This window comes from Notolepis coatsorum (genome assembly GCF_963971535.1).
Source record: "Notolepis coatsorum genome assembly, chromosome: 11".
Taxonomy (NCBI): domain Eukaryota; kingdom Metazoa; phylum Chordata; class Actinopteri; order Aulopiformes; family Paralepididae; genus Notolepis; species Notolepis coatsorum.
Window position 1 is genome coordinate 105,488,387 of NC_140175.1, and position 25,090 is coordinate 105,513,476.

At 42.4% G+C, this 25,090-nt stretch overlaps 1 protein-coding gene across 1 annotated transcript in view; it reads left to right on the forward strand.

The window, feature by feature from the left end:
• zer1 (zyg-11 related, cell cycle regulator) overlaps window positions 1–25,090 on the forward strand; it is a 63,205-nt gene that overhangs the window by 28,435 nt on the left and 9,680 nt on the right. The window contains exons 7-12 of the mRNA XM_084324606.1: window positions 1,072–1,218; window positions 8,120–8,293; window positions 9,341–9,556; window positions 13,281–13,322; window positions 18,069–18,188; window positions 20,201–20,316. Of these exons, the coding sequence (XP_084180732.1) occupies window positions 1,072–1,218; window positions 8,120–8,293; window positions 9,341–9,556; window positions 13,281–13,322; window positions 18,069–18,188; window positions 20,201–20,316 (815 nt within the window). The remainder of the gene's footprint in view (window positions 1–1,071; window positions 1,219–8,119; window positions 8,294–9,340; window positions 9,557–13,280; window positions 13,323–18,068; window positions 18,189–20,200; window positions 20,317–25,090) is intronic.

The following is a 25,090-nucleotide window of genomic DNA, read 5'->3' on the forward strand; positions in this document are numbered from 1 at the left end:
TTGCAGAGAAATCTCAAAGGTACTCACTAGGGATGTTCGATAATGGCTTTTTTACCTATACCGATATTGTCCAACTCTTAATTTCCGATACCGATATATGCGCAGTTCCCCCCCCCAAAAAACGTAATAATTTCAGGTAATTAACATTACATATCTCTTGTCGTTGAATTAACACAACATTATGCATACTTTTGACAATAAATAAAATCTGAATTTGTTCTTACTTGCTTGCCTGGGTAAATAAAGGTTAAATAAATGTAAAGAAATAAATGAATATATATATATATATAATATATATATATTTCTGAAAACCGATACCGATAATTTCCGATATCACATTTTAATGGCAATATCGGTAGGCCGATAATATCGGACATCCCTAGTACTCACAGTTGCACGAGGGTTTCGGACAGACAAACGCTAGGGTTTGAAAGCTCGGCGTTGCTAATAAACATTTAAAATATTTTTTTTATAAACTGGTCAACACTGGTCCGCCCGTGCGGACTGAGGCACGTAAAAGAAGCCTATTTTATTTCGGTCCTTGGGCCTGGAATGACCTCCAGACACGCCTCAAATTGGCCTCTCCGATCTCCTTGTGTTGTTTTAAACTAAAAATATCGGAAATCCTTTCCACCTGCTGCTCCTGGTTTGATGTTGAATTTTTAATTTAGGTTGATTGCTATTGTTTTATTGTGCTTGTATTTCCTTTGAACTGAATTTGACTTTTCATTTAAAATGTCGGTTGTATGGTAGTCTACTGTACGTGTATTGTGTCTTGTTATGTATGTTTTGTCATAATTTGTGCTTGCCTTCTTGGCCAGATCACCCTTGAAAAAGAGACCTCGGTCTCAATGGGTTTTTATTGTCTTGTTAAATAAAGGTTTGACGATGTGTTGTGTTGCACTTGCAGCCTGACTATAGGGCACCGCTGCCCTTCTTTGCCGAGTCTCTCAATGGGATTAAATCAAAGAACATGTACACACGGCACGGTGCACCTCACCTCATCAGGAGGCTATCTTTGAGTGAAGTAGAAAAAGTCAAGTTAAAACTAAAGTGTTTTTTTTCCTGCAGGTGACTGGATCCAAGAATGAAGAGCAGGTCCTGAATGCCATCGAGGCGTACACGGAGTTCCGCCCGGAGCTGGCCCATCGAGCCATCAACCAGCTGTTTGACATCGCCAGGATACAGCACTGCAGCCAGCTGCTCCGCGCTCTGCAGGTCTGACATTCAATAAGAGAAGAGAAGATATTCCTTACTATTGATCCCCTTGGGGAAATTCAGGCATCATAGCAGGGAGGTGGGGGGGGGGGGGGTACAGGTATGGGCAGGGTAATAGTAAAAGACATAAATACAGGCAATACAATTATACAGGGTTCGCACAAGGTCCTTGAAGTGCTTAAAGTGCTTGATTTTCTTTACACAAAAAAAAGATGAGGTCTGGAATTCCTTGCAAACAGCCCATTTTTTTAACAAGGTGCTTAAAAAGTCCTTGAAATGCAAATCAACCATTCGCATTGAAAGTTTTGTTCATCCATGATAAAAAATTCTGAATCAAGAAATACATAATTTTTTATTTAAAGTGTAACTAATTGTCGGAAATTGGTTTTAAAGGCCCACTTGCAGGTTAAACCCTACTCTTCAATTATGGGTAGTTTACATCATTGGTATCTAATTTCATTATTTATTTATTTTTCCATTTGACGCCGGAAATTCCACTCAGAAAGGGTTAAAAATGTCCATGCATGAATAACATGTATGGAGCCAATGAAAAAGCGTATCAGACGCTATCAGGGCCGTGACGTCACTTCAGGTAACTTTCCCCTACTTCTCATCCACTACAATGGAGTTTGACGAGTGCAGAAAGCTATTTCCTTGATCCAAATGGACGCCTTACAAGACGCAAATGGGTTTAATCGTCGGAGATACTTTGATGGACCAGCTACAGTACAATTGCATTTTTGGTTGAAACAAGGTAGTTATAAGGTTTTTAATGTCGTAAAAAAAGAACTACATTTACCACTAGGCAGCCTGTTGTTCAGTACAGCAGCGCTACTGGTCTGTGGGCTGTCGCCTTATCCCCGGGTCATAGTACCAAGCTCGCTATATGGCTCTGGCTAACGTTACCCCGCTAACGTTAGCATTATGTCTACTGTCGTGAACCATTTTAAATCGGGGCATGTAAAAGAGTTTGGGGAACGAGTAAAATGTGCAGGTCCTCTTCTCAGACCTGTGGGGCAAAGCACTGCACACACATCATGCCGGCTAGCAAGCTACACGTCACGGCATGTTGATACGATAGTAGCCCCTTTCATGATGCACTCGGTGCATCACAGTCACGAAACGGGCTACCACGATACCTAACTAACGTTAACGTTACAAGCTCAAACACCTTATAACTACTAACTTACTACTGTTGTGTCCATAAGTTCCCTGGCAGAATACTTTGTTTGTGAGGACAAAGGTATACAAAGAGCAGAGAACCATTTTAAATCGGGGCATGTTAGGAGTTTCGGGAATGCTAGCTAGCTAACTTAGCTACTAACGTTATATACACAATAATGTACAACGACACAATGATTTACATGAGTATTTACAAATATGGTAACATGGTTGTGGCTTTTACAAATAGTGGTTAGCTTTAGAGATAAATGGCTATGATCACGGAGCAATAGTGTTAGGTGAAACGGATACTAGCTCCTCGGCTAGTAGTAACAAGAAGGCTCTCTGCTTCCTGCCACTACCTGCCTGTGACTCTCAGACCCCTGCTGCCCTGCACCTTGTGTGACGTCATCATTAACACTTTCAGTGCCCATGACGTCATATGACGTTTTATCAGCCCAATGCCTGAATGCCCACGACATGTATTAGCGTTTAATTTTTTTATTGGCGATCTGACGAGTCTCCCGTTGGTACAGCAGCTCCTTCAGCAGCTCAGAATGGAAAAAAGCGCCCCCTATCGTCTATCCCTGTGTAACTGCAGGTCAGTCGCTTAGACTGACCTGGGATCAGTCGATATGTAGCTGGCAAGCTGTCTGCTCAACATGGAAGTCATCGCGGGACGGGAATCAGCCTGGAATATATATTCACAGTAGCCAATACTAAATCAATAAGTGTGATCGATATTTGGAATGGCGATCAGGAATTGGAATGATCTTTTTGGAGAACATCTGATCTGAGGTAAGGAATCTATTTTACCAGTCTTGGGATAATCAGAGTTGTATTCGCTGAGATCTCAGCGTTTGCCCTGTGTGTGTGTGTGTGTGTGTGTGTGTGTGTGTGTGCGTGATCGCTGATGAGGAAATCAGAGAATCGATTTTCAGCTTGCGTATCTAGCGTGCATACGTACACATAATACTATCAATAATCTAGCATTTATCTGAAAACGAGGCCGAAAAATGACAACGTTTTTGTGTATTCTAGAATATTCCAGTAAACGTCTTTTATCATGGAATATTTATATTTTCCTTGAAAACGAGGGCTTTTCAAAATGCTATAAAACGAAAATGAACCGATAAAAAAACAATCCGCTTCGACAATGTTGACTGGAAAACGAGTCATTGATAAGCGATGGGAAGATTAGACACATAGCCATCATTTAAAACATAGATTAAGCATTTTTAATGCTAACATTGAAGTGGATGGTGGGCATTCAACCGGTAAATCAAGGTTAAGCTTGGGCTCTGAAAGTGTTAAGATGACACGCACACGTTATGAACCATGGATTAAAATATCCACGTGCGTGATGGTTGTGGTTGGGCTGACAAAATGTTTGATAAAAACGCTAAAACTGGGTCAATTTCGAAAAAATGTTCCTCTCTTCATGAAAGTCACATTTGGCCTAGTCACATTGTTTATTGAACAAAAATACAACATGCAAGGGGGCCTTTAAGCGATAAATATTGGATCCGATTTTTTTTTCTATAAAAAACGTATTTAAAGGTGAATTGTATCCTTTTAAAATGAATAATAGTGCTTGGAAAAGTACTTGCAAGTCCTTGAATTTTATTTTGCAATGTCTGTGGGAACCCTGATTATAGTACAGTAGAAAAGTAAAAATAGGCAGTGTAAACAGTATAATTAACTCTGTGATCAAAAGTGCAGATGAGGGTCTGTTATATTATACATTACAATAAATATGGTTACAATAAGCACTAGAATCTATATACTATGAGTAAGTAAAGTATACAGTATACATTTACATTTAGTCATTTAGCTGACGCTTTTATCCAAAGCGACTTACAAGTTCTGTACGACAAGTCATCAGGAAGGGTACAACTCTTATCAGCTGAGTAACAATGTTCATCAAAGTGTTGCGTGTTACAGTGTAGGTTAGTATATTAGGACAAGTGCATGGCAGTAAGGTTAGTTAGGGTTAGATCTTTTTATTTCTTTTTCATTATTTCAGATAATAGTTGAAGAAGTGCGTTTTTAGTCGACGGCGAAAGATTGGACGGGATTCGGCTGTCCTAACTGGGGTGGGTAGTTCATTCCACCATTGTGGGGCAAGGACTGAGAATAGGCGACTTCTCTTTGATGACCCTCCCGGAGCTTGGATAGGAGTAGGTCTGAGGCGGCCAGAAGATTCACAGCGTAGGGGTCTTGAGGGTGTGTAGTTAGAGACCATTGACCGGAGGTAGGCGGGAGCGGTTCCCTTTGCCGCACGGTATGCCAGGTCGAGGGCCTTGAAGCGGATTCGTGCAGCAATGGGGAGCCAGTGCAGGTCCCCAAGAAGTCGGGTGACATGGGCCGACTTCGGTAGGTTTGAGATCAGTCGGGCCGCTGCATTCTGAATGAGTTGAAGAGGCTTGGTGGCAGTGGCCGGGAGGCCAGCGAGCAGTGCGTTGCAGTAGTCGAGGCGGGAGATGACTGTTGATTGGACGAGGAGTTGGGTGGCTTCTTTGTCAGGAAGAGGCGTATCCTTCTGACGTTGCTCAGGAGGAATCTGCAGGTTCTGGTTGTCGCTGCGATGTGAGAAGTTCAACTGGTCATCGAGGACAACACCAAGGTTCTTGTATACACAGGTGCAGCATACATTAGGTACCCTAACTGGTGTGATATACGTCATTCGTTATGCGTTGTAGTCTGTGCCGTTTAAGTGGGATGCAGACACTCGCTCATTGGTCAGACATTCCTATCTCGAGTTCTGCTGCCGGGTGTCCGCGGGACCTTAAAAAGTCTTAAAAAGTCTTAAATTCAACTATCAACTATTAAGGCCTTAATTTGTCTTAAAATGTCTTAAATCCGACTTTCGGAGGTCTTAAAAACATGCCATGTCATCTTATGTTTCATTGTGAAATCTGGGGGTTAACTATTATTAACGGGAGATAAAGTCAGGCTTTTTTTTCTCTTTCACGCAAACGGTACGCAGTGGGGCGGAACCAATTTATGGTCCTTAATGTGTGTCGCCGTCGGGAGCTATTTCAGAACACCGGAGCATAGGTAACACGTTATTCAAGCCGTAGCGATAACGCTGACGTTTAGTTTCGTTTAATTGATTTGTATTTATTTGCACTCGTTAATTTAACATGGGAAAGTGCAAATTTAATGAGAACTGGCTCGAAAACCCTCTGTTTGCACCGTGGTTGGTCCCAGTGAAAGTACGAGGCCCGCTGCAAACTCCGCAAAAAGGATTTTAAACTGGGAACGATGGGAATAAAAGCAGTCGAGTCACACATGCACAGCGCTAAGCATGTTACATCTGCAAAAACCCGCCTGCAGACAACTTCAATATCAAATTTCTTTTCGACGCCGTCCACATCAACTGCTCAGGGACAGGTAGGTCTACCACCAATTACATCTGCACCTGTCCGGGTAACGTTCGGCTCCACGCCAACCCTTGAAGCTGAGGTACTGTGGGTTCTAAATACGGTCGCAAAGCATCAGTCCTACAATGGAAATGAGGGACTAGGAGAGGTGTTTCAAGCGATGTTCCCTGACTCTGTTAGGATCTATGCGTAACAGTACTGTATATTTGCATATCATGTATGTCACAAATGTAACGGTAATATATACCTGTATGTCATGTATATCCCTATGCCATAAATGTCATGTATGTTGTGCATGTCATAAATGTCACTATGAATTGAAAATGGGGGACCCTGATGTAAACAAGACAAACGTCTTTCTCTGGTCTGCATCCCCTTATTATTGTGTGTATTGAGCTGTACTGTATTGTACCCATTCTGAAATCTGTTAAATAAAGTATTCATTCAACCAAACCACAAAAACAAAACAACTGGATGAATGAAAACTTTATTTAACAGATTGCAGAATGTGTACAATACAGTACAGCTCAATACACACAATAAGATGCAGACCAGAGAAAGACGTTTGTCTTGTTTACATCAGGGTCCCCCATTTTCAATTCATATTGACATACACAACATAGAATAGATAGAATAGAAATACTTTTATTATCCCGTGGGAAATTTGACACTGCAAATCGCTCAACATTTAAACATTTAGACAGGACAGGTCACGAATTAGAATAATAACACAAATCAATCAAGTTGCCTAGGATAAGAGTAGAGTAAAATAGAATAAAAATGAAATAAAATATACAGAAATAAATACAGTAAAAACATACATGACATAGTACTGTTCTGTTACCCAGAGATCATAACAGAACATATTATATATATATGATGGGGATGAGACTGTACATTAGGAGGAGGGGGGGGGGGGTTGGACATTTACGGTGGCCAGTTTCGAATTGCAGCCTCCCGTAGGTGCTCTTTTTTTTTTTTTTTTTTTTTTTTTAGCGTTTATCGCTATTCTGGTCAAGCATGACCGACAGTTGTAGGGTGAAACGGGAGAGAGAGCAGGGGGAGACATTCGGCAAATGACGGCGAGTCCGGGAATCGAACTCGGAGTCAACCAGATCCGTGACGCAGCACGGAGTCCCGCGACGCAGCGCGGTAACATGGTGTGCTACTGGAGCACCCCCCGTAGGTGCTCTTTAAGAGCGGTTTTGAATGTGGGCAGGGGTAAAGTGGGTTTTAGGAGTGAGGTTAAGCAGTAGTCTGACCAGTTTGTTTTGTGATGTTTGTAATCTTGTTTTTAGTGCCTTTGAGGTGCTTTGGTACCATGAGGTGCAGGCATAGTCGTAGTACCCTTGAATGAGTGTACTGAGAGTACCCATGATTTTTGCCATTTTGTTATCGTGAAATTGGTATTAAATTTAATTCTGAGTGGCATTAAAAAGTCTTAAAAAGCCTTAAATCTGACTGGGCTAAACCTGCAGATACCTTCTCCGGCTGTTTTGTTTCATGTTTAATGGTGATATTTTTCAGTGTAGCGTCCTCATCTCTTGTTTCCTGTCTGTCCTCATCTCTGTTTCCTGTCTGTCCTCATCTCTTGTTTCCTGTCTGTCCTCATCTCTGTTTCCTGTCTGTCCTCATCTCTTGTTTCCTGTCTGTCCTCGTCTCTGTTTCCTTTCTGTCCTCGTCTCTGTTTCCTGTCTGTCCTCGTCTCTGTTTCCTGTCTGTCCTCATCTCTGTTTCCTGTCTGTCCTCGTCTCTGTTTCCTGTCTGTCCTCATCTCTGTTTCCTGTCTGTCCTCATCTCTGTTTCCTGTCGGTCCTCATCTCTGTTTCCTGTCTGTCCTCGTCTCTGTTTCCTGTCTGTCCTCATCTCTGTTTCCTGTCTGTCCTCATCTCTGTTTCCTGTCTGTCCTCATCTCTGTTTCCTGTCTGTCCTCATCTCTGTTTCCGGTCTGTCCTCGTCTCTGTTTCCTGTCGGTCCTCGTCTCTGTTTCCTGTCTGTCCTCGTCTCTGTTTCCTGTCTGTCCTCGTCTCTGTTTCCTGTCGGTCCTCGTCTCTGTTTCCTGTCGGTCCTCGTCTCTGTTTCCTGTCTGTCCTCGTCTCTGTTTCCTGTCGGTCCTCGTCTCTGTTTCCTGTCGGTCCTCGTCTCCGTTTCCTGTCTGTCCTCGTCTCTGTTTCCTGTCTGTCCTCGTCTCTGTTTCCTGTCTGTCCTCATCTCTGTTTCCTGTCTGTCCTCGTCTCTGTTTCCTGTCGGTCCTCGTCTCTGTTTCCTGTCGGTCCTCGTCTCTGTTTCCTGTCTGTCCTCATCTCTGTTTCCTGTCTGTCCTCGTCTCTGTTTCCTGTCTGTCCTCCCCTCAGCTTGTGATAGCAGCTCTGAAGTGCCACAAGTACGACAAGAGCATCCAGGTGACGGGCAGCGCGGCCCTCTTCTACCTGACCAACACAGAGTACCGCATCGACCAGAGTGTGCGGCTACGCAGAGAGGTCATCCATGTGGTTCTGAACGGCATGGAGCAGTACCAAGAGGTCACAGTGAGTACACGCCTAATTATTGTAAACACAACATAGTACTCTGATATTCTGATATATATTTTCTGTGTAAAATAAATTAAAAAAAATAAAAACTTAAAAATAAAAAGCAGAGGTTCGAACCCATTAATTAAGATTCGAATGACAAAGTAACGAAAGAAGGTTTGAATGTTTGGGCTCAGCCCTAGTGTGTGTGAATGTGGATATATGTTGTTGAACAATAAAAACATTGTGGGAAAAGAAAGGTGATTTCTGTTCGTTTCCCTCTCAGGTCCAGAGGAACTGCTGCCTGACGCTGTGTTTCCCTCTCAGGTCCAGAGGAACTGCTGCCTGACGCTCTGTTTCCCTCTCAGGTCCAGAGGAACTGCTGCCTGACGCTCTGTTTCCCTCTCAGGTCCAGAGGAACTGCTGCCTGACGCTCTGTTTCCCTCTCAGGTCCAGAGGAACTGCTGCCTGACGCTCTGTTTCCCTCTCAGGTCCAGAGGAACTGCTGCCTGACGCTCTGTTTCCCTCTCAGGTCCAGAGGAACTGCTGCCTGACGCTCTGTTTCCCTCTCAGGTCCAGAGGAACTGCTGCCTGACGCTCTGTTTCCCTCTCAGGTCCAGAGGAACTGCTGCCTGACGCTCTGTTTCCCTCTCAGGTCCAGAGGAACTGCTGCCTGACGCTCTGTTTCCCTCTCAGGTCCAGAGGAACTGCTGCCTGACGCTCTGTTTCCCTCTCAGGTCCAGAGGAACTGCTGCCTGACGCTCTGTTTCCCTCTCAGGTCCAGAGGAACTGCTGCCTGACGCTGTGTTTCCCTCTCAGGTCCAGAGGAACTGCTGTCTGACGCTCTGTTTCCCTCTCAGGTCCAGAGGAACTGCTGCCTGACGCTCTGTTTCCCTCTCAGGTCCAGAGGAACTGCTGCCTGACGCTCTGTTTCCCTCTCAGGTCCAGAGGAACTGCTGCCTGACGCTCTGTTTCCCTCTCAGGTCCAGAGGAACTGCTGCCTGACGCTCTGTTTCCCTCTCAGGTCCAGAGGAACTGCTGTCTGACGCTCTGTTTCCCTCTCAGGTCCAGAGGAACTGCTGCCTGACGCTGTGTAACTTCAGCATCCCGGAGGAGCTTGAGTTCCAGTACAGCAGAGTGAACCTGCTGCTCCTGAAGATCCTGGAGCCGGCCCGGCAGGACGAGTCCATCCAGCGCATCGCCGTGCATCTCTGCAACGCCCTGGTGTGCCAGGTGGACAACCACCACAAGGAGGCCGTGGGCAAGATGGGTTTCGTCAAGGTAGGAGCAGGGTTCGCACAAGGTCCTCGAAGTGCTTAACCATTTGGTTGCCGAAAACGTAGAACTACGCTTCTGTCGCCCGATCGTTGAGTGCCGGTAACGTAGATCTACGTTTTTCTCGCGGTATTTCTTTTATTCGCTATTGCCATTCATAATTCAGCGGGGCACCTTGTGCATGCTGTACTGAATGTGTCTGAGCTGGCAGACGGTCTTATACCGCCCTCTTAACGCCTTTGGCCATTATTGCACCCCGTTAGAAAAGCGGGTCCTAAACACTCCGGCAAAACACGCGCTTGTAGGGATGGCTTGGACTACTGACCCCGCCCGCCCGTTGAAGTGCAATGCCCAACAACGTCGGAGACAGGATCGCTGTGGATAACTGGAATGGCGATGAGATAATAGGATTCTTTTTTTTGCATTACATGAGAGAACAGGTAAGGACACTATATATGAAAGCTTGCGTTGATCTGATATTTATTTCTACCGCGATTGACGCTATCTGTGTTTTATGTGTATGGCTGTTTGCCGTTGGGTTGCAGGAGGGCGGGTAGGGGGCGCGCCGGTCTAAACCACATTGCATGCGTGCACGAGGAAGGATAATAATGATGGTCTAGTATTGATTTCAGGAAGATCCGATAATCAGGCGAAAAATTACAACGTGTTTATTGAATTACACAAAAACGCTGTTTTAGTGTCTTTTCCCTGGAATTACTCATAAGCAACCAAACTATATTCATATTCAAAACGGATAAATGTACGGATGAAAAAAGAATCAGTTTTTTGCACGTTGACCAGAAGCAACTCGATGGCGTTATTAGACCCATAGCTATACTATAAAATATAGGTTTAGCTCTACAAACTACAACTACGTTTACATGGGGTTAATGGACGGCAAGGAAGGGGTCACTTCCCGGAAGGGGCGTGGCACTCAATGTGTTAAAGTGCTTGATTTTTTTACCCAAAAAAAAGTCAAGGCCTGGAATTCCTTGAAAACAGCCCATTTCTTTTACAAGATTGAAATTCAAATCAACCATTCGCATTGAATGTTTTGTTCATCCATGATAAAATTGTTCTGGATCAAGAAGAATCTTTTTTATTTAAAGTGTAACTAATTGTTGCAAATTGGTTTTAAGCCATAAATATTTGATTTGATTTTTCTCCTATAAAAAAACAGCATTTAAAAGTGAATTTTGTCCTTTTTAAATGCCCGTTTAAAATGAAAAATAGTGCTTGGAAAAGTACTTGAAAGTCATTGAATTTCATTTTGCAATGTCTGTGGGAACCCTCGGTAGGAGTAACGGCAAGTTAAACGAAATCGTCCAGCTGTCAGCGGTACCTCCGGCTTGGTCAGTCGTAGGGCAGTAGGGCAGCATGTGGTAGTTCTACACCCTCCCCAGACCGACAGTAGGAGGAGTAACGGCAAGTCAAAAGAAACCCAAGGTGTCTCTTTCTTCTTCAAAATAGCCACAGTAATAAAGGCTATTTAACCATCTTTGCTGAGAATACCCCATGGTTCTAAAGAGCAGATCTATACAACATCTTAGCCAAGCACATCCTTTTCACTCACGATTAATCCTACCCCCGGACAGGATCTCAGTGTGTGTGTGTCTCTCTTTCTCTCTCTCTCTCTCTCTCTCTCTCTCTCTCTCTCTCTCTCTCTCTCGCTCTCGCTCTCGCTCTCGCTCTCGCTCTCGCTCTCTCTCTCTGTATTGTTCCTTTTTCCAAAGAAAGTAGCCAATTGCATATTTCCACAATGCCAGTCCTGTTTATTATTGTTGGATACATAATATACCATCCTCAGTAGAATATATGTATATACTAAATATATGCATTGGTTGATTCTAAGCTCACCAGTTAACCACCGTAAAAATTGTCCAAAATGTGAATCCCTAGTTCAGACTGATACTGGACTGATACTGGACTGATACTGGACTGATACTGATACTGGACTGATACTGGACTGATACTGATACTGGACTGATACTGGACTGATACTGATACTGGACTGATACTGGACTGATACTGGACTGATACTGATACTGGACTGATACTGGACTGATACTGATACTGGACTGATACTGGACTGATACTGATACTGGACTGATACTGGACTGATACTGATACTGGACTGATACTGGACTGATACTGATACTGGACTGATACTGGACTGATACTGATACTGGACTGATACTGGACTGATACTGATACTGGACTGATACTGGACTGATACTGATACTGGACTGATACTGGACTGATACTGATACTGGACTGATACTGGACTGATACTGGGGTATTTCTTTGTTTGTCATTCAAAGTGCATTGTTCCTGAAATCTCTCTGTTTTGTTGTTATTTCTTCTTCTCTCAGACCATGTTGTTGTTATTTCTTCTTCTTCTCTCAGACCATGTTGTTGTTATTTCTTCTTCTTCTCTCAGACCATGTTGTTGTTATTTCTTCTTCTTCTCTCAGACCATGTTGTTGTTATTTCTTCTTCTTCTCTCAGACCATGTTGTTGTTATTTCTTCTTCTTCTCTCAGACCATGTTGTTGTTATTTCTTCTTCTTCTCTCAGACCATGTTGTTGTTATTTCTTCTTCTTCTTCTCTCAGACCATGTTGTTGTTATTTCTTCTTCTTCTCTCAGACCATGTTGTTGTTATTTCTTCTTCTTCTCTCAGACCATGTTGTTGTTATTTCTTCTTCTTCTCTCAGACCATGTTGTTGTTATTTCTTCTTCTTCTCTCAGACCATGTTGTTGTTATTTCTTCTTCTTCTTCTCTCAGACCATGTTGTTGTTATTTCTTCTTCTCCTTCTCTCAGACCATGTTGTTGTTATTTCTTCTTCTTCTTCTCTCAGACCATGTTGTTGTTATTTCTTCTTCTCCTTCTCTCAGACCATGTTGTTTAGGGGTGGGAATCGCCAGAGATCTCGCGATACGATACTATCGTGATACTTGAGCCGCATACTCGATACACTTAACCTACTTGCCTCGTATGAATGTGTATGCATGTGAATGAATGTTGGTGGTGGTCGGAGGGGCCGTAGGCGATGATTATTCACCACGCTTCCGTGAGTCTGCCTCAGGGCAGCTCTGGCTGCAATTGTAGCTTACCACCACCGGTATGACTGTGTATGAACGAATAATGGACTCTGTAAGCGCTCTGGGGTCACTGGGATGTCATGAAGAGTGCTATATAAATCCAATCCATTATTATTATTATTATTATTATATATCGCGAATATTGCGATTCTCTTTTTTTTTATCAATTTTTTTTAACTGCAAAGTAAAACTGTCAACATGTTTTATCTAATAAAATAAAGTTCAGTCTGTTCATCTCACTTCAATCATTTTTATCGCAGAACATGGTATTTTCTCAAGCAGACAGATGTAAACACTGTAATCTGTGTTGCATGTACCTGACAAACTGAACTGTTTGTATTACAGTCATATTCCAACTTAACTGAATGCACATGTGTGTGTGTGGACTACTGTACTATTACAGGTATTGAAATGAACAATGCAACTTCCTTATTTTTTTTATGAATAATTAAATATCGATACTTGGCGTCCCTGTATCGATACAGTATCGCCACGCAAAGTATCGCGATACTACTACGTATCGATTTTTTCCCCCACCCCTAATGTTGTTGTTATTTCTTCTTCTCTCAGACCATGTTGTTGTTATTTCTTCTCTCAGACCATGTTGTTGTTATTTCTTCTCTCAGACCATGTTGAATCTGATCCAGAAGAAGCTGCAGGACAAAATGGTGATTATATTCTCTCTTAACCCTTTCACTACCACACTACAGGAGGTTAACCCTTTCACTACCACACTACAGACGGTTAACCTTTCACTACCACACTACAGAAGGTTAACCCTTTCACTACCACACTACAGAAGGTTAACCCTTTCACTACCACACTACAGGAGGTTAACCCTTTCACTACCACGCTACAGACGGTTAACCTTTCACTACCACACTACAGAAGGTTAACCTTTCACTACCACACTACAGAAGGTTAACCCTTTCACTACCACACTACAGACGGTTACCCTTTCACTACCACACTACAGACGGTTACCCTTTCACTACCACACTACAGACGGTTAACCTTTCACTACCACACTACAGACGGTTAACCTTTCACTACCACACTACAGACGGTTAACCTTTCACTACCACACTACAGAAGGTTAACCCTTTCACTACCACACTACAGAAGGTTACCCTTTCACTACCACACTACAGACTGTTAACCTTTCACTACCACACTACAGACGGTTAACCTTTCACTGCCACACTACAGAAGGTTAACCCTTTCACTACCACACTACAGGAGGTTAACCCTTTCACTACCACACTACAGACGGTTAACCTTTCACTACCACACTACAGAAGGTTAACCTTTCACTACCACACTACAGAAGGTTAACCCTTTCACTACCACACTACAGACGGTTAACCTTTCACTACCACACTACAGAAGGTTAACCTTTCACTACCACACTACAGAAGGTTAACCCTTTCACTACCACACTACAGACGGTTAACCTTTCACTACCACACTACAGACGGTTAACCTTTCACTACCACACTACAGAAGGTTAACCCTTTCACTACCACACTACAGAAGGTTAACCCTTTCACTACCACACTACAGACGGTTAACCTTTCACTACCACACTACAGACGGTTAACCTTTCACTACCACACTACAGAAGGTTAACCCTTTCACTACCACACTACAGACGGTTAACCTTTCACTACCACACTACAGAAGGTTAACCCTTTCACTACCACACTACAGATGGTTAACCTTTCACTACCACACTACAGAGGGTTAACCTTTCGCTACCACACTACAGAAGGTTAACCTTTCACTACCACACTACAGAAGGTTAACCCTTTCACTACCACACTACAGACGGTTAACCTTTCACTACCACACTACAGAAGGTTAACCCTTTCACTACCACACTACAGAGGGTTAACCCTTTCACTACCACATTACAGAAGGTTAACCCTTTCACTACCACACTACATAAGGTTAACCCTTTCACTACCACACTACAGAAGGTTAACCTTTCACTACCACACTACAGACTGTTAACCCTTTCACTACCACACTACATAAGGTTAACCCTTTCACTGCCACACAACAGACGGTTAACCTTTCACTGCCACACTACAGAAGGTTAACCTTTCACTACCACACTACAGAAGGTTAACCCTTTCACTACCACACTACAGATGGTTAACCCTTTCACTACCACACTACAGACGGTTAACCTTTCACTACCACACTACAGAGGGTTAACCTTTCACTACCACACTACAGAAGGTTAACCCTTTCACTACCACACTACAGACGGTTAACCTTTCACTACCACACTACAGAAGGTTAACCCTTTCACTACCACACTACAGACTGTTAACCTTTCACTACCACACTACAGAGGGTTAACCCTTTCACTACCACACTACATAAGGTTAACCCTTTCACTACCACACTACAGACAGTTAACCCTTTCACTACCACACTACAGAAGGTTAACCCTTTCACTACCACACTACACAAGGTTAACCTTTCACTACCACACTACAGACGGTTAACCCTTTCACTACCACACTACAGACTGTTAACCTTTCACTACCACACTACAGATGGTTAACCCTTTCACTACCACACTACAGAAGGTTAACCCTTTCACTACCACACTACAGACGGTTAACCTTTCACTACCACACTACAGAAGATTAACCCTTTCACTACCACACTACAGACGGTTAAGCCTTTCACTACCACACTACAGACGGTTAAGCCTTTCACCACCACACTACAGACGGTTAACCAATTCACGACCAAACTACAGACTGTTAACCCTTTCACTACCACACTACAAACGGTTAACCCTTTCACTCATGGTGTCCTACTTGATCAACCCTGCTATCAGAAGGTCTCGTTAAGTCGTTTTAATTTCTTTAGCAAATCTCTTAACCCTTTCTCTGCCACACTTATATCCATCCTTATACCGTCCTCTGCCAGCTCTATTTGTCTATGGAGATGTTCCCCTTCTTTGCAGGGCTATAACTTTTTAAATTGTATTGCTAAATTGACATTACTATGGCCCATTCAACGTCAAGTATCTATCGTTTAGGATGTAGCAACGTTCTACTTTTTTATTCACATATTCATACTAAAGTACGGTCTAAAGTATAAATATGTTTTTATCGTTTTCTGCAGCATTCTGCAGAACGTGAGTTATAGCCCTAAATACATATATTAGATCATCAAATGTAGTTTGATACCGATTGACGTCAGATAAAAAAATTCAATTGTACAAGGTCCTACACGTCATGCCTCATCATCTGCTGGTGAGGAGGGGGGGGGGGGGGGGGGTTTATAAGTCCGTGGCCGACGTTAAATGATTCATGTAGTATGGCCGATATATATATCAGAGCAGATTATACGTTTAATAATAATCAAACACGGGCGGCTAGGTGGTGTAGTGGGCAAGGCACTCGCCACCAGTGTGGAGACGCTAGGATTCGCGTGTTCGAATCCAGCTCTCCACATTGTTTTCAGTTTAGCTGGTCGTCCGCAGTAATACACATTGGCCGTATTACGGGGAGGGAAAACTGAAGGGTGGGGATCGAACGTTGTGAACAAGCGACTCCTACAAGTCGGTTGGTGCGCCTGCGCAGTAGAATCAGGAAGTGTCTGGGGCAGCGTGAGCCTCCCACGCGTTACTCCTCGACCCGGAGGGGACTTGTGCTATGTATGACTTAGTCCACATTGCAGCCGGCTTGTGGGAGGCAAGAAACAGCGTTCGTGACAGGGGAGGGTTGAAATTGGATGATACGAAATTGGGATGGGAGAAAAAATAGAAAAATGGGAGAAAAAGTGGATCAAAAAAAATATATATAATAATCAAACACGCTGAAACTCACCGCGGCTTCCTCTGACTGTTGGGTGATCAGCGTGGAGCAGAAAGATCGCTATTATGGGATGTTGTTATATGCGATCCATTTCCAGGTTGTATAATAGTATATACGTCCAAATCATGTTGTTTATCGAGTTATTGGCAACGGATCGCTATCCAGTGTGTCGAGCTGGAGTCCCGCTAGCAATAGCGAGTGGCCGGATGAAATATGGGTGAGCACCACTTCCAGCGCGTCACTTCCGCTTTTCGCGATTCACCGATCGGCCACCAGATGGCGGTCTTGAACCGTTGGAGAGTTGAGAGGAGATCAACAGCAAGTCTCAAGTCTCCGTGGGTGAAATATGATTGCCATGACAGATTTTTGAAATATTGATCTCAAAGACGCTGTAAGACGTCATTGGCAGATTACGCATGGCGGAGAATGACGTGTTAAGTCGTCCTTGGCGATTAAAGGGTTAATTACGTTAATATTGTGCTGTCAGAACAGTATTATGTTTTGATTGATTGAAAACTTTATTAACAGATTGCAGAATGGGTACAGTACAGTACAGCTCAAAACATACAATTGTTAAGGGGATGCTGACCAGAGAAAGACTTTCGTCTTGTTTACATCAGGGTCCCCCATTTTCAATTCATCATAACATATGACATACACGACATACAGATAGACAGTACTGCTACATCTATTTTATTTTACCTTTATTTTACCAGGTAGTCACTTGAGATCAAAGATCTCTTTTTCGAGCAAGACCTGGCCAAAATGGCAGCAAAAACAAAAACAAACGTACAAAATACACAAAACACAGACAGAGACATAAAAGGCAAAGTGGGGCAAGGGGATACATTTGAGCTGCAGCAAATTATGACATATCAGATTTGCAAATACAGTACTGTTTGTGATACCAAAAGAGTCCAGAAAAGAGAGTATATACATTTGACGTAGAAACTGTACATTGGAGGGTAGGTGGGAGGGGGGGGGGGGGGGGGGGGGAGTATAGGTGAAGTATTTACCTACCTTGTTCAAAAACCAGGAATTGACCAAGATAAACTGAAAGTTGAATGTATTGTAGTTGAAATCTAGTCGGTGCACGAAACTACTTTCTTTTCTCCCTTTGGCGAAACAAGACAAGGCTTTAGTTTTGGGAGAATGTAAGGGTTTGTTTAGAGAGGCTCCCTGCTGTCTGCCAGTGCTCAGAAACTTGAAAGAAGCCTAGTTCTCAAAATTACTTTCTAGTAGTCCATCGAACTCTTCTGACATGATCTACCTTTGCACTGTTACAATTGTTATTTAATTATTTAATTTTTTTATAAAATTTTCTTTTTCAAATCTTTTTTTATACAAATACCACATTGACATCAACAATAATAATATTGACAAGACGATACAAATAATAAATACAGACTTAAAATTTGAGTACAAAATACAAAGAATCAAATACAAAATATAGAGTAAAAAATTAAAAACACTATAACAAAAGACATTTGTTATTTAATTATTTATCAAATGTAAAAATTGCAATCCACCAAAGAAAGCAAGTCTGATGAGTAATCCACAACCTTTTCTCAGTGTGACCAGGTGATGGAGTTCTCCTGGAGTGCCCTGTGGAACATCACGGACGAAACCCCTGATAACTGTCAGATGTTCCTCAACTGTCGCGGCATGAGCCTCTTCCTGGAGTGTCTGAAGGTTAGTCGACAGGTTGTCCATTGTTATGTTGCCCTCAAGTGCACCTTGTAAACACTGTGTCCACCAGCTCATCAACTCCCCCGCAAAGTCATCTTACAAGTTGGAAACAAGCATAAAGTCAAGTCAGTATTGTGTGCAGGGCCCTATTCCCCGTACCTGGTTCAACTAAGTCGATCAAGAGTCCCATTATCCAGATTCAGTTAACCCGATGTTTGAAGCCGGGATTTTCCTGTTCCTGGAACGCTGATTCAGTCTCGTTAACTCGAGCCAGACTTGAGACTCTGGATAAGTGCGTGCGGCCGCTTCAGTTGAAAAGACAGCAGGTGTAGATCGCAGAAATCCTGATCTTCTAACGGCATTGATTGATTGATTGTTTTACAGATTGCAGGCGGCTCAATAGCCTTGCCGACAAGTTAAATGCATAATCTATAGGCTAATTTTAAATCCCTCATTACCCCAATCAATCAGATTATATTTCTTTAAACGTTCCTGCTGGCAGTAGGTTTATGCATTGAATAATCAAATGAGATCTTGCTAGCGAAAATAATCAGTTCAACTGTTTCAGAATAAGGATACGGCTCTCTTATCCATTGATTGATGTATGGTGGATTTTTTATTTATCTGTACTGCGGTGTGACGGTTTGTCCTTTTGACTTTCACGCAGACGACCGGGGTTCGAATCCTAGTCTTTTCCTTCTTTTTGCAATGTAGGAATAATTCAATTTGGTGCACGTTGAGAGCTATATAAAGAATGACATCCTCAATGCATGTAGATTTATAATATTTTAACTTAAAACTAGGCTACTCTTGCGTATAATCATTAATATTATATTCCAAAAAATTATATTGGAAACACGGGGTTTCGAACACCGGTCGCCCGGTTGCCAGGATTGAGCACTACCGCTGCGCCACTGTGCCAGATGGGATAAATTCATTGTTTATACATTAATGAACGAGAGACCCGTGTTTAGAATATTCTTTATTTTGAATGAAGTTTTATCTCTTTATTCTCATTCATTAATGTGACGTCAACGGCTCATTCAATTTCTCAAATCCGTCAAACAGCGCATCTCATCAGACATTTTAATCCCAGTTACAATATCACACAAAATCCACAATCCACGCATAGACACTTCAATTTTATGCTTGCATGAAACAAAATCCAGGCGCTCCTCTCCTTCCTCGCTCCTCATCCACAGCGGAGAATATGAAAGGAATCAGAGCCAAACGAGCGATAGGTTTCAATCATTAAGGATATCCCCGCGGGATTCACATTTGCAATGCTGCGCGTTGTTAAAATAACCACATAATGTGTACATCGCACCTAGCGAGCGCCACGGTATATATAACGTGCATTATTTAGGACAAAGTGAATTTAGTATCAGCATTTTGGGTCTATTTTACATTTCAAAAGCCCCCTCTGGAAGAATGGAGCACAAAAACGTAATTCAGAATGGTATAATGCAGATCGTAGACTGTGGGAATAATTTCAGGAAACGAGCTGTCACTTCTTTGCGGGGGCGTGGCTATGGTTCATCCGGCTAACTTGAACTTAACCCTGCTCTCGACCAGGCTCAAACTTTTTGATCTGTTGTCATGGTGATTTAGACAATCCAGCTTCGGTGAATGGGAAAGTCCGGCTTAAGTCAGACTTGACCGAAAGTTATCCGGCTAACTCAGTTATCCAGGTACGGGGAACGGGGCCCAGGTCTGTAATGTGTTTAAGTCAGTAATGTGTTTGGTTGGTTGGTTTGTTGGTTGGTTGTTTGGATGGATGGTTGGTTGGTTGGGTGGGTGGGTGGGTTGGTTGGTTGGTTGGTCCACAAAAGCTTCCCAGCCCCTAGGGGCCACAGATTTCACCCTAAGAGGCTGACATTGGTCATGGAGGTCAAGTGTGTGTGAAGGTGTGTTCATGCCAATTGGCTAAAAGGGGGTGTGGCAATGGGAGTGGCCTATTGCAAAAAGGTTGGAGCTAATGCACACTCTTTTCTATTTCTTCTCTGTCCTGTTAGGAGTTTCCAGACAAGCAAGAGCTCCATCGTAACATGCTGGGGCTTCTGGGAAACGTGGCGGAGGTGAGAGCCCTGCGGCCCCAGCTGCTCACCCCACACTTCATCTCTGTGTTCAGGTAAGGACACATGTCTCACTCTGTCTCACTCTGTCTCACCAAAGACCTTCTTGCATCAGTCTGCTTTTTTGGCTTGGAAAGTGATTTTGGTTTTGATTATTTACATTTTTTTATTTTATTTTTTTATTAGATTAACCCTTTCACTGCCACACGACAGCCGGTTAACGCTTTCACTAAGACAATACAGAAGATTAGCCCTTTACTATCACACAACCGACGGCGATGCTCCATCATTAGCATCATTAGCTCCGCATTTGCGGAGCTAATGATGGAGCATCGCCGTCGGTTGTGTGATAGTAAAGGGCTAACCTTCTGTCGTGTGGCAGTGAAAGGGTTAAATTGTATTGTCATTGCGCAGCACAAGTGTACAGTACAACAAAATGAAGTCTAATCAGAGTGCAAAGGAACAGTAAAGTGCGATAGCAATACGTGGAGTATATATGATGAAGCTACATAGTAAATATTAGAGCTGGGCCGTTAACGGCGTTAACGTGCTGCGTTAACGCTATACTAGTATCGCGCGATAATATAATTAACGCATTAATCTAAAAAATAAAAATAAAAAATGTTTACCTTTATTTACCCAGGGTAGGTTCGCTGAGCACAGATGCTCTTTTTCAGGAACGCCCTGCTTCACATTCACACAGTTCCATTCACACCTGGGAGCTGCCCAGTACAACCACAGTTGACACCATTGGCCATTGAGCAACTCCACTGGAGCAGTTGATTCAAGCCATGTCACATAGTTCAAGTTTGAAATGCTTCTTTCTGTTCTGCTCCTGAAAGTGCTAGATACTGTACTGTACTGGTAATATTATTTATTTGTGTTAACTTCTGAATAAAACAACTTATTAAACACAAGTACATCTTATTGAACATTATTTTGATATTTCATTACCAATTATCATAGCAAAACAGCTTTTTCAAACAGTCTGTAATGCATTTTGGAAACGGGAGATGGGCTCATGGTGTAATGGGCCACCTGGCCTGAGAAACATAAGGAGGAAAGAAAAAGTAAGGACTTACTTCTGGTCATTATTTGGGTAGAACACACATATTTTGAATGCCTTCGGCAGGTTTTTTTTTTCTTTTTTTTTTTGTCATTTTAATCTAGATTAATCTAGATTAAATCCAGGATTGCAGATAGATTAATCTAGATTAAAAAAAATTAATCTATGCCCACCTCTAGTAAATATGCTAATATATGCACAGTATTATTATATACAGTGGTACAAGTATGAATACACTATGGTAGTAAACCATACTAGCCAGTGGTTTACCTAAAAAGAGGGTACGGAATATATACAGATGGACGTATATACAGTGTGTACCGTGTGGATATGTATACAGATATATACAGTGTTATTATACATTGCTATCATAGTGTTATATTGTAAGACAGTTGTAGGCAGTATATACGTATGGATTGAGTCTAGGCAACAGAGCCTTGAGTTTATATAGTATGGAGAGAGAGATAGTGTGTATGTGTGTTGTTGTGTATGAGAGAGAGAGAGACAAGTTTTATCCAAAGTGCTTTACAATTTTTGTTCCTCACATTCACCCGTTCACTCACACACCGATGGCGGAGACGACCATGCAAGGTGCCAACATCGGGAACAATTAGGGGTTAAGTGTCTTGCTCAAGGACACATCGACACGCTGCCCGTAAGGAGCAGTAATGGAACCGGGAACCTTCCGACTACCAGACGGCCACTCTACCTCCTGAGTAGCCCCTTTCGTGACTGTGATGCACGCCAACAAGGTTTGGCCGAGTGAATCCACAGTCCCTTTCTCTTCAATAGGAAACCAACCTAGATTTACCCTGACGAACTGGTCCTACCCGAACCGTTCGTTATACAAGTATCACAGAGAAATTTCAAAGGTACTCACAGTTGCACAAGGGTCTTGGACAGAGAAACGTAATGGTTTGAAAGCTCGGCGTTGCTAATAAAGATTTAAAAAAAAAATTATAAACTGGTCAACACTGCTCAAAACGGCTCTAGCTGCCTGATGCGCCTGCGCTGTGATCACAGCACATGCGCATCAGGCACCCAATGCCGGAAATAAAGCTGTGTTGACCAGTAGGGCTGTCTTAAATACTTTGAAGCTTCGTTCGATGGGCATGGGATTCGAATATGAAAATAAAATTCAATTTTTTTTGTGTGCAAAATTAACTCTGCCTCTCTTTGTTAACACTTTAACTGCCGGAAGACGCTTTTAGGCGTCCTTCCCCGCCATGCTCAAGTTGCCGAAGACGCCGTAACTCGTCTTTGATATCAATATTTCAAAAATCTGTGATCGGAATCATATTTCCTTTCCGGGGCCCTGAGACACAAGTGTGATCTCCTCTCAATCCTCTAGCGGTGCAAGACCGCCATCTGGTGGCCGATCGGCAGATCGAAAAAACGGATGTTACCTTTAACCCGGTAGGACTCACTCCATATGTGGTCCGGGCACTCGCTAATGTTAGATAGACTCAGTCTTCACACAGTGAACATCGATCGCTGCAAATAACTCGAAAAAACAACATGATTTGGACGTATATATTATTATACAACCTGGAAATGGACCGGATATTTCTATATCCCATAATAGGAAAATGTCTGTTCCACGCTCATCGCCCAACGGCGCGAGGAAGATACGGTAAGATTCAGCGTTATTTTTCAATGTGTACGATACTAACTGCTATGATGAACATTTGACCCACATTAGATGAATGGTATAACGCTGCCCACGGAATTATAAACGCCCCCTCGGCCATCCGGTCAACATCAGATTACGTGTAGTAACTTCCAGAAGTCCGTCCAGTTGGATTTTTTTTATATCGCGCCGATTGCTATCAAACTGTATTTGATCATCAATATAATGCATTTGGGGCTATAAATCACGTTCTGGAGAAAGCTGCAGAAAGAGATGAAAACATACTTATACTTTAGATCATATTTTAGTACGAATATGTGAATGAAAAAGTTTAACGTTCATACACCCTGAACAATACATATAGAACATTGAATGGGCCCTAATAATGGCAATTTAGCAATAGAATTTAAAAAGTTATAGCCCTGCAAAGAAGGGGAACTTCTACATAGACAAATAGAGCTGGCAACCTATGGTATATCATGAATTTAGCCTTAGGCAATCAAAGTGTTAACTTCGTACAACAAGCAATGCTGTTTGTTATTTAAGATGAGGTCGGACTCGGCACTGACAGATTTGTGTTCATTGTGCTGCTTTTATAACGCCTCAAATGACTGCTTACAATATTTCATGAAGGCAAAGTGTTTCGTTTGTCTAAGATTTTAAAAGGTTTAAACGTTACAGCACTGACAAAGTTGAACAAAGTGCTGTACAAGTCCCACAACATAATTCTTTTTGTAATACATTTATTTTTATTTTTTTTAATAAATATCGAAGCTTCGAAGTCAAATCGAATCTCGGCCCCGAAGCTTCGAATTCCAAAAAAAAATTAGAAGGTCAGCCCTATTGACCAGTGACTATTACGTTTCTCTGTCCAAGACCCTCGTACAACTGTGAGTACCGTTGACATGTCTCTGTGATACTTGTATAACGAACGGTTCGGGTAGGACCAGTTCGTCAGGGTAAATCTAGGTTGGTTTCCTATTGAAGAGCAAGGGACTGTGGATTCACTCGGCCAAACCTTGTTGGCGTGCATCACAGTCACGAAAGGGGCTACTTCCTGAGCCACTGTCGCCCTAATGTCGACTAACCGTGTTTCTTACACAACAAGGTTGCGTACAGTTGGCCTTTTCCCGCTGATAGTTAAATAGGAATGCATGGGTTGTGGTGGATAAGATGTATATCTGTGTTAACTTCATTCTCTTCACTTTGATTCCTGACCAACAAGGACAAGACACACAAGGCATTTGTCTCATGGAGATTGGAGCGAGTTTGTGAGGAGATCCCGATTATGTTCCTAAAAGCACCTCTGTTGAAAAGGGCCCTCGGAGACGTTTATATTTTACTGTTCTGTTTGATCGGCAGATGTGGACTTGACAGCTGTCAACGTGCGGTCGCTCTAATGTTGACCCAGTGAAGTTTTTTGTTTTCTTTGTCACATATAATGTACATGTACTGTACAGTGAAATGCTTGGTTCTGTATGAGACTCCTGAGATTGTGCTTCATACATTAAATAAAAGTTAAAAGAATAAAGACCAAACACTATACAAAATATACAATATACCAAACAAAAGTATAAAATGCAACACAATGTAAAAATGAGGTATCGGTGTAGTGTAAACCTTTTAGTAATTTTTGTAATAAAGTATGGTGTTAGTGTTAACCCTTTCACTACCACACTACAGATAACCGTCTGTAGTGTGGTAGTGAAAGGTTAACCTTCTGTAGTGTGGCAGTGAAGGGGTTAACCTTCTGTATTGTCGCAGTGACAGGGTTAACCATCTGGTAGTGGTAGTGAAAGGGTTAAAAGGTGTATGTTTTACTGAAAAAAGATATGTTTATGCAGAGATGGTCACTTGTAACCTTGTACCTGGAGATACATTAGCATGAGCCTGACGCCCTCTCTCTTTTTTTTCTTTTCTTTTTTTGTTGTTCTTTTTTTCTGTTAAAGTATATATTTTTTTCCTTTTGCTAAATTTATTTTTCTATTTATTTTTTCGTTTCTTATCCTACAAAAAATCATAAAAAAAAATATTGTAAAAATCCCTCCCCACTGGGTTGTTTAAGAGGCGTACTCGGATTATACAGCTTATTTTGATTACGCTGAATACCTTAAACAAATTGAATAAGAGGGAA